General features: G+C 41.0%; 1 protein-coding gene across 2 annotated transcripts; it reads right to left on the minus strand.

Annotated features, from left to right (window-relative positions):
• Positions 1–440: 440 nt before the first annotated feature.
• Positions 441–7,008, minus strand: LOC148041743 (linoleate 9S-lipoxygenase-like). Of its 2 annotated transcripts, none has more exons than XM_087681922.1 (9): positions 6,727–7,008; positions 5,419–5,708; positions 5,053–5,293; positions 4,341–4,604; positions 4,028–4,113; positions 3,697–3,804; positions 2,896–3,200; positions 2,236–2,499; positions 441–1,329 (listed from the first exon to the last, which is right to left on the minus strand). In XM_087681922.1, the coding sequence occupies exons 1-9, from the start codon at positions 6,848–6,850 to the stop codon at positions 570–572; spliced, it is 2,442 nt and encodes an 813-aa protein (XP_087538048.1). In that variant the 5' UTR covers positions 6,851–7,008; the 3' UTR covers positions 441–569. The 2 variants fall into 2 exon arrangements, with proteins under 2 accessions (XP_087538048.1, XP_087538056.1); XM_087681930.1 differs by having other exon boundaries at positions 5,419–5,773; positions 6,727–6,855.
• Positions 7,009–9,572: the final 2,564 nt, after the last annotated feature.

The raw sequence follows: 9,572 nt of genomic DNA on the forward strand, positions 1-9,572 counted from the left end.
CTTCCATACAAGTAGACAAACCTTGAGATAGAGCTAACCCTCAGGCTTTGTAAAACATCGGGGTCTAGATTGTGTTAATATGAGACCGCATTTTCTCTCATATGCACGAACAAGCCAAAATTGATGGTGTCTACAGTGCTAATATGAGACAACATGCATTCTCTCATACACACATGTGCACATGCACATTCTGTCATTAAGAATTAACAGCCCTGATGTAGCAGGGGATCAGGGCTCCTACTCTGCATGCCTTTTGAATTCTGACACAAGGTAAACCTTGAAAAGCCAATACCCTATATAGTGACTCCTAACACTCTCATGCCTGTATGTATGGACTCCTGATGCCTACCTTCTCTTCACCACCCTCAAAGCCCTCAAAGACCAACGACAAACAAACACTGCAACTTTGCTTCTCTTTTTTGACTTCTCTGAACCAGGTCTTAATCCACAACCATTTAACATTAGCTCGTCATAACACTCTTCGAATGGAAAAGTCCGCATACCAAAGGATTCCACAAATACCTATTCAAACAACATTTTGCATACACTCAAGTAAAATCTGACTCACATCAAATGGATATGCTATTGGCTACACCACGGGCAGTGAGGCCTTTGGGAGAGAAGGGCAACAAGAGGGTGAAAGGGACATGGGAGAGGCCGGCTCTGTGAGGGGAAGTGGAGACAGGCGCACTGGAGCGGGCAAGGATGCGTTCATGGGCAGCTGCGACAGCAGCCTGGAAGCGCTCATGGGCGGCCAGGATGCGTGGGTCATGGGTCCAGGTATTGGGGTCATCCCCAGCAAGGTAGACCTCCTCACTCATGTGCTGGGAGGTGATCTCAAAGGTCCCCATTGCTGTTGTGGCCTGGCGGCAACTGGACACCATGGCCAGAAAGAAGGCCACTGGATCCTTTTCCAGTTCCTTGTACTCGGCCGTGCCCTCCTCGGGGATGAGGCGGGAGCCCATTGTGGGGCTGTTGGGCATGAAGCCCGCAAATGGGTACTGCCCAAAGTCCACAACTGCATGGAGCCCAGTAGCCATCCACAGCAGGGTGGAGGCCACCTCTTCGAGATCAGCCACACAGTCCATAGGAACCCACCATTCTGCCCCCTTGTGGTCCCCGTGCCCCACCTCTCTCACTTCTCTCCACCACTCCTGCAGCTCCACGTCAGCCCTCACATCTTTGTCACTCGGGTAATACACACTCATGTATTCCTTCACCCATGTGCTCATTGCCTTGTAAAGGTCTAGCCCATCTACTGCGTATGGATAATCTTTGATCCATAGCCTCAGCCCATGCTCTTCGGTTTCATCCACCTCTGCCATGCCCCTGCACATCAGTGACAAAGCAATAATTCTATTAGTGGTACTCTTTATCCACATTTTACAGTACCATTAAACAAGACAACCAAATGGAATCACCAACTTGTTCGAGTACTACTAATAAGAAGACTCAAATATGATTTTAGTTATTACATCCTTTTTCTGCTTTTTGAATAATAACGAGAAATAATCCTAGCTTCTTTACCAGCCAGTAACAACTTATGTAGGCATATGTGGTTAATGTGTAACTACTGTAAGCATGTCACCCAATTAATGGTGCTAATCATTCCTCTCTATAAAGAAAGTTTCACACCCAAGCACCATACTTTCAGATGAGAATATGTAGATCATCACAACCTTTAAGTGGAAAACTGACCCAATTCCAGAAACAAGCAAGAAGGCAGCTAATTTTCCCTAAAATTGTCTGAAAGTATCCCTATAATTTAACCTCCCTAGTTTTCCCCCCCCTAAACAGTCTTCAAAGCAGCCCTATAATGAGAGAAAGCAACTAATTTTCCCCAAGATGGCCTGAAAATGTCTCTATAATGTAATCACCCCTAGCTCATGTGCACCCCTGTGATTTATCCAAAGACACACACACACGTAAGTCAAATCCATCAGTGCAATATACATCCATTTTATTCACACTCTAGTAGTAATAATGGTGAATATAACCCTGGCCACAGTGGACCATACAAACATCTGTGTCCAAAATCAGTTGAATTAAGAATTGAAAAGAGCTGGGAATACTGTCACGAATACTTCACGATGGAGTAACTTTCACACTGACTCTGCAAAAGTTGACCTTATTCAAGTGATATTCTTCTGGGTGTATGACGTGACAGTCTGGACATCAAGCAGTTACATGCGACATAGTCAGTAGATTTTCTTGTAGTCATCCAGTAGAATATACCTTCTAATTAAATCCTTGGGCAAAGCTTGTTCATTGAATTTCCAATGCTTGTAGTCAATAGATGAGACCGCGTTTGAGTATTTCCCAGTCACAAAGCACCTCTCTATTCGGCCTGCACTGTTGAGGAATGACGCCCTTGCTGCTGAGTTGGCATTTAACGTGTCTTTAAAATGTGGGGATAAAAAAACGTTCAGAGGATGTAACACACTCAGCTGCCTCCGTGTTGCAATGATGAATGGCTCCATGCACGCATGAGTTTTGAGCCTGCATTGACCCCACTAATGTTGAAAACGATGTATCCAACATTAAAACCACATGTGTCACAATATTGATCATATTTTTAACTCAGTTTAGCTTGATGCAGCTGCCTGGCACCTGATACAGAGGCTAGCATCAAGGTACAAGAAAATCATAAAATCATCAGTAATCACGAGAGAATCTATGCTCCAGCACAAGGAAAACCGCTGTGTTGGCTTAACAGTTAAACTATTATGCCCGTCTTTGAACATGTAAGCATGAAAGCCTCTGCTGGACCATTGGAATTATTCCACAACCTTGGTGATTCTGATAAACCAGCATAATCCCTTACTAAAGCATTCACCACATAACAAGAAAACTTTACAACAATGTAGCAGATAGGAATCAGCGGGCAGGAGCTACCAGTGGGAGCATAGATGTTGATATGCCATGTCCACTATGGCCACATGAGCCTTAGCCAGCTGCCAGGTCCAGTCAATTTTACCAGGAGATGGAGGGGTGAATACTCTGTTAACCCATGAACTGTTGCCTTCTCGTGGAGGTAAAATCAACTCAATGACGAGGGGAAGTAACAGCCCTGACTTTGTCAAGAAAAAAAGAGTTCTGGACCCATATGCTTTTCCCTCAGTTAGGTTGATTCGAGCGAGGTATGGTGTGATGAAACAATCATGATAGTCAAGGATATATAATTTCTTTTCATGGAGGGCCTACAAACGTAGAGAATAAAACAACTTGTTAGCTAACACAGCACTGTCTCTGTTATTTGCACACCTATCATAGATGACTATTGTACATAGATATGCACCCAATGTACATTAACCTAACAGAACAGTGGATTCACACCAAAAGAACAAGTGGGCAAGCATGTACATGCCAGATGTGTGTGTACACGTGCACACATAAATACAAACATTTTGCTAATCCACACCTCCAGTGGTTACAAACTAAATCAGTACAAGAGTGAAATTCCTGGAATCTGTAAGGGAAGATGCTGTGCCAATATAGATATACATATGCAACATTTTCTGTACAATGTAAGGTACAATCAACAGCACTTGTACAAAACCTTTTAGATCACATGGCACAAGAGGTCTTGAAAATACAAGAGTTGCACCAAAACCAATTATTTTAAAAACAGTGCTACCATGTGTTGAACAGACTATCCAGGAAAAAACATAAAAGTTTGTCATCAAGATGGCAAACCTGTTCCACTGACAGGCCTTCTAAGCAGTCCTTGATGTGATCTGCAGTGATAGAGCATTCTTCAAGTCCAAACGCTTGTGGATCCAAGTGACTCTCAGGGGGAAAGACCTGTTCAAATTAGATACATTAATTAATTGTGAACAAAAGTTGTCTGCTTTTTCCAGTAATGCAAGAATGGAAATGAGATGACAGAAAAAAGTGAGAAAGAAGGGATGATAAAGCATTTATCTTCCTCTACTATGGGAAAACCTTAGAGATTAAATGTAAACTATCATTCTCAGTGGTTGGTTTGTTGTAAACAACACTGAATTACACAGCAGGCACGTGTCACCTTCAGTCTCTCAATCACCATTGCATTCATCCCTGCAAGCCTTTGCCGTGCAAATTCTTCATCTGTCATCCACGCATCTTTACTTGCTGAGCACACAATTAGCACCACTGAGTATTAGTTAAAAGTTTCTTTCCAGTGTCAACAACTACTTTTAAACAATGCCAGATTTCTTTAGCATCAAAATCCCATAGCCTAAAGACCCATAAGTAAGGGCTGCTTCTCTATGCATCCAAAATTACCCTTCGGACAAGATATGACAGGATTGACACACAAACACACATGCATGCAACTAGAGCATGCAAAAGATGTGCACCTTGCACTACTGAGGGTGGAGGGAACTTCAAAATGGTTCCATCTTCATCAGGATGCTCTGACGTAAACGCAGGATCAAGCTTTCCTGCATAAATCCCGTGAAGCTCCTCAAAGCTCTTAAAATGCTTCTGTCCAGAAAGCAGCGTCTGAGCTTCATGTGCTGCAGCTCTGACTCCAATTCCTGTGATATCATTACTTTTCTGAGGGCTGAACACCTCATCTCTTGGCAAAAGAGAAGCCGAAGTTGGTTTCTCAGATGCAGGATCTGTAAAGTGACAAAATGAACATTTTCCACACATTAGAAGCATCATCACGGGTCAAGAGGTGATTGAGGCCCACGTTTGAATAGCATGTTTGCATCACAATGTGCATTTCCCATAATACCAACACAGGCAGGTTATCAGTGAAGCATACAGGATCTGTAAATCGACAAAACGAACATTTTCCACATATTAGAAGCAACATCACGTGTCAACAGGTTCTTGAAAGAGGCAATTGAGGTCCATGTTTGAATAGCACATTTGCATCATAATGTGCATTTCCCATAATACCAACATAGGCAGGTTGTCAGTGAAGCCTACAGAAGGGAACCATTTATGCGGAGAAAACATCTCATCAGCATGCAACATGTGCTGGTGCCTTTCAATCAGCATTCAGTAAGTTCAGAACAAGCTGTTGTCTGCATGTGCACTTAGATTACATGCCATAATTACCAAATTTTGTGTGTGGAGCCCCTGTTCTGCACCTCCTTGGGTAAGGCAATTCTTTGGAACCTCCCAACACAGGTCTAGCTAGCTCTGTGCTCACATCTGGATTACCAAGATTGTTATACAGATCATAGTCATAGATCCGCTCTCCTGTCTTCCTCTCTCCTGTTCCATCTCCTTTCAGATAACAAAGCTCCTCATTCCTCAACTTTACTAAACCCACAGGTGTCTGATGGGGAAGATAAGCCTGCACACATAATTGCAGATGAAAACGTGCCCCTGAACTTTTCATTATCTTATCCTATAGTTTTAAGAAAACCCTGATCAGTATGGAAGATAAAGCACACAGGCAAACCTCAGGAAGTGACAAACCTCGTTAGCGAAGAATATGCGCGGTCCTGGATAAAGCTTAGACTGATTAATCCATGAATGACAAGGGAAGTACAAATCCTTTGAGGATTGAGGCAAGCTTAGGGTAATAAACTCCAGGAAAAACTCTCGAGGCACCTGACTATTGATCAAAACAGCACCCGGTATGCCAAAGTCCTGGGGGACAGAGAACTCCACCAAGAAGATGGAACTATGGGCTGCGAGCTTAGTACGTGGAGAGGTTACCCCAAGCTTCAAAGCTGACAGCACACTGCGCTTCCCATCCTTGGTCCCTTCCAAGGCACAGAAAGACCACGAAGGAGAGCAATTAATAAGCATTCGGAGGGAGAACAGATACCTAAAAAGGCCCACAGCATTACAACCAACAGACTTTTTACAAACTGAATTATGAGCTTTCGGATACCCAAAAATACCAACACATGCATTGAACAACGTTCAAGAAAAGAGAGACCAGCATTTGAGTATGGGATTTTATCTGCTGAAGGCCAATAATCATGATCTTATAGATCATCATTGCTTAGGGGACTAAAAAGACAAGCACTGAGGACACTGATTGGAGAAACTGATACAGCCCAATAGAATCCTAAATATGATCTTCTTTCAGGAAAGAGAAACCAGCATTTGGGTATGGGAGTTCCTTTGCTGAAGGCCAATAATGATGATGATCTTCTAAAAGATCATGATCTTCTAAAAGATCATCATTCCTCAAGGACAGAGAACACAAGCATTGAGAAGACTCATTGGAACAACTTGACACAACCCGATACAAACCTAAACACGAGCTCAATAAGGAATGAATAGCAGTAGCAGCTTTGAATGAGAACGCAAATGCATTCCTTGAATTCACAAGCATTGAGAAACCTGATGAGAGAGACCGGTATAACCCAATACATTCCTAAGCATAATCTCAAACATAAGAAGTTATTACAAATATTCCCATGCAGGAAAATGGGCTCTTGTCCCTTGTTTTTTCCTATATAGTGTTCACCACGAAGGGCTTTCTGCAAGTGAGGCGCCCTGCCCCCAACCACACCTAGCTAAGGATGCGGTCCCTCCCTCTCAGATGCTCATGATGTTGTCATAATCCACAATAAGGGAATTCTAGTGGGAATTTGTCTAAAATTTCTTGTGAAATAACCCAGTACATTCCTGAACATGATCTCAGAAAGGGTGTGGATGATAACGCCTATGCAGTCCTTTTATTTTTACAAGCTGGAGAGCAAAATTAGATCAAAACATAAAACCGATGGAGCCCCAAACATGTGAATTGACTGCAAAAATGGGAGGTACCTGGATCAATGTCAATGCTTACAAGCTGCAAGTCCACCTTCAGGCCGAAGAGGTCACTGAAGGTATGGGAAGCTAGATCAAACAAGTCCTCCTTGATATGCACCTGGCCTGTGATCAACTCCATTGTCGCAGAGCGCTAAGACAGGAAGCTAAAGACGCCTTGCCTTCTGACAAACAGACACACTCCAGCATTTGTAAAGGCCATGTGAGAGCCCACGTGCAGATCGTGCGTGGGAACAGCCCCCATGCAAAAGGAAACGCTATGAAGTCTACTACGTCTTTTCTTCCGTCTAGGTTTTGTTTATAAAAAGTTATGGAAGGGATTCTCTCTCTCCTCTTCCTATCTATCTATCTATCCACAATCCACCTACTTTTATAAGTCCTAGTACGACTAGCCTAGACTCTTGACAATTCCTTGCTCGAGTCTCTTTCTTATCTTGCTTTGAGAGTGTTCCCACATAGCGGTTTCATAGCACGTTTGCATTAAATACGCCTTCTTTTGTACATTCCCACAAGTAAACTACGGGGTTGTTCACACATGGGTTTGGTTTTTAAAAACCCTTTACTCTAAATAAAATATTAAAGAGTAACCCTTGTGGGGAGTTGCTCAATGGAAAGGGGGGTTTTCTGAAAACTTGAAATCCCCCATGTGACCTTGGGGGGTTTCTGGTTTTTTGGAAAACCCTTTCAAAAACCCCCCAAAACAACCCCCCCTTGAGAATAACTCCTACTAGCATTTCACACAGAACACCAAGATGCCTTGAAGCAACGAGCACACGTTAACTTTGCTCAGCAATACATTTCTCATCTTTCTCTCTCCTCTTTTTCCTCTCTGTTTATAATTTTTTAATTTACTCTCTCTCTCTCTCTCTTTCTCTCTCTCTCTCTATTCTCCCCCCTCTCTCCTCTCTTTTCCTTCTCTCTCCCTCTCCTCTTTTTTCCCTTTTTTTCTTCTTCTTCTCTCTCTCTCTTTATTCTCTTTTTAAAATTGTCCTTCTCTCTCTCTCTCTCTCTCTCTCTCTCTCTCTCTCTCTCTCTCCTTCTTCTTCTTTCACTTTCTTGCCCTCTCCCCCCCGCCTTAGTCTCTCTTAAAGTATATAAATTTTATATTTTTCCTATATATAATTCTCTCTTTATGTTTATATTCTCTCTCTCTCTCTCTCCCCCCTTTTCTTCTCCTCCCCATTCTCCTAATTTTCTTTTTTTATTCTTTCGCTCTCTCTCTCTCTCTCTCTCTCTCTCTCTCTCTCTCTCTCTCTCTCTCTCTCTCTCTCTTATATTTAAATTTTAAAAAGACTTTTCTCTTTTCTCTTTTTTCCCATCTCTCTTCCTCTTTTCCTCTTTCTTCTTCTCTCTCTTTCTTTATTTCTCTCTCTCCCCCCTCTTTTCCTTCTCTCTCCTATTTTTTTCTTTTTTCTTCATCTCTCTTTAATTTTTTTATTTTCTCTTTCTTTCAAATTTTATATTTTCTCTCTATAATTCTCTCTGTGTTCAAATCTCTCTCTTCTTATTATGGTATCCATATTTTCAAACAACCCCTTCTAAAATTAACTAGTCATCTGAGGATCTCCATCACTAACGATCAACTCTAGCATGCCATGATACTTAAAGATGTGCTACAAAAACAATCATGCCATATGATCATACTTCATTTTCTTTCTCATTAGAATGAAATAATCTTGTTTACTAAACTTGCAAATGATGACCATATCCGGCAATCCATCATTCCTTGTACGTGTCCTAGAAAACTCAAAAATAAAGTCCATTGCAACGCTCTACCAATGCCTTATTTTCTCTCTCATTTTCTTCCCCTTTTTTTTCTTCCACCTCTCTCTTAAATTGCATATTTCCTCTCTATAATTCTCTCTCTCTGTTTCCCCTCTCTCTCCCTTCATCTCCTCTTTTTTTTTTACTCTTTGTATATATGTATATATATATATATATATCATTATTTTAATTTTTAAAAAATAAATTAAAAAGTTTAATCTAATAGAGAGAAAGAGAGAAAAAAAACCTAGGCCCTACACATGAGAGAGAGAGGGGAGGGGGAGAAGAAATTGTTAATTTAAAAAAGACTATTCTCTTTCCTCTTTCCCCCCCTCCTCTCTCCATCTTCTTCTTCTTATCATTCTTCTTCTTCTTCTCTCTCTCTCTCTCTCTCTCTCTCTCTCTCTCTCTCTTAGATTAAACTTTTTAATTACAATTTTTCTTTTAATTAAATATTTTTATTTTTTAAAATTTAAAGTTTCATGTGTAGGGCCTAGGTTCTCTAGAATTTAAAGTTTCATGTGAACCTAGGCCCTACACATGAAACTTTAAATTTTAAAAAATAAAAATATTTAATTAAAAGAAAAATTGTAATTAAAAAGTTTAATCTAAGAGAGAGAGAGAGAGAGAGAGAGAGAGAGAACCTAGGCCCTACACATGAGACAAAGAGGGGGGAGGGGGGAGGAATTTGATTAAAAATGGGAGGGGAAAAATAAAGAGAAAGATTATAAGTGAGAGAGAGGGGAGAGGGTTTTAATTTAAAAAAGGGAGATAAGGGAAGGGGGTTTTATTGAAAAAAGGAGGTTTAGAAAAGGTGATAGGTTCGAGGCTTTCCAAACCTATAACGAAAATAATATAGTAGTAAGATTTAAAAAAGACTTGTCTTTCCTCTTTCCCCTCCTCTCTCCGTCTTCTTCTTCTCTCTCTCTCTCTCTCTCTCTCTCTCTCTCTCTCTCTCTCTCTCACAAAGTGTGTGAAAAACTATGTTCGAAAAACTTTAAATTTAAAAAAGTCTTTAAAAATATTTAATTAAAAGAAAAGTTTAAATTAAAAAGTTTAATCTGAGAGAGAGAGAGAAA

This window comes from Lygodium microphyllum, chromosome 1 (assembly GCF_053477565.2).
Source record: "Lygodium microphyllum isolate KBCC chromosome 1, Lygodium_microphyllum_v1.1.10, whole genome shotgun sequence".
Lineage (NCBI taxonomy): Eukaryota > Viridiplantae > Streptophyta > Polypodiopsida > Schizaeales > Lygodiaceae > Lygodium > Lygodium microphyllum.

Excerpts from the sequence above, each read along its gene's own strand:
- LOC148041743 (XM_087681922.1), bottom strand. The coding sequence starts at position 6,850 with ATGGAGTTGATCACAGGCCAGGTGCATATCAAGGAGGACTTGTTTGAT. Across the intron at positions 4,114-4,340 it reads TCCACCCTCAGTAGTGCAAG|CAAGTAAAGATGCGTGGATG; the intron begins GTGCACATCTTT and ends TTGTGTGCTCAG. Across the intron at positions 3,805-4,027 it reads TGGTGATTGAGAGACTGAAG|GTCTTTCCCCCTGAGAGTCA; the intron begins GTGACACGTGCC and ends TAATTTGAACAG.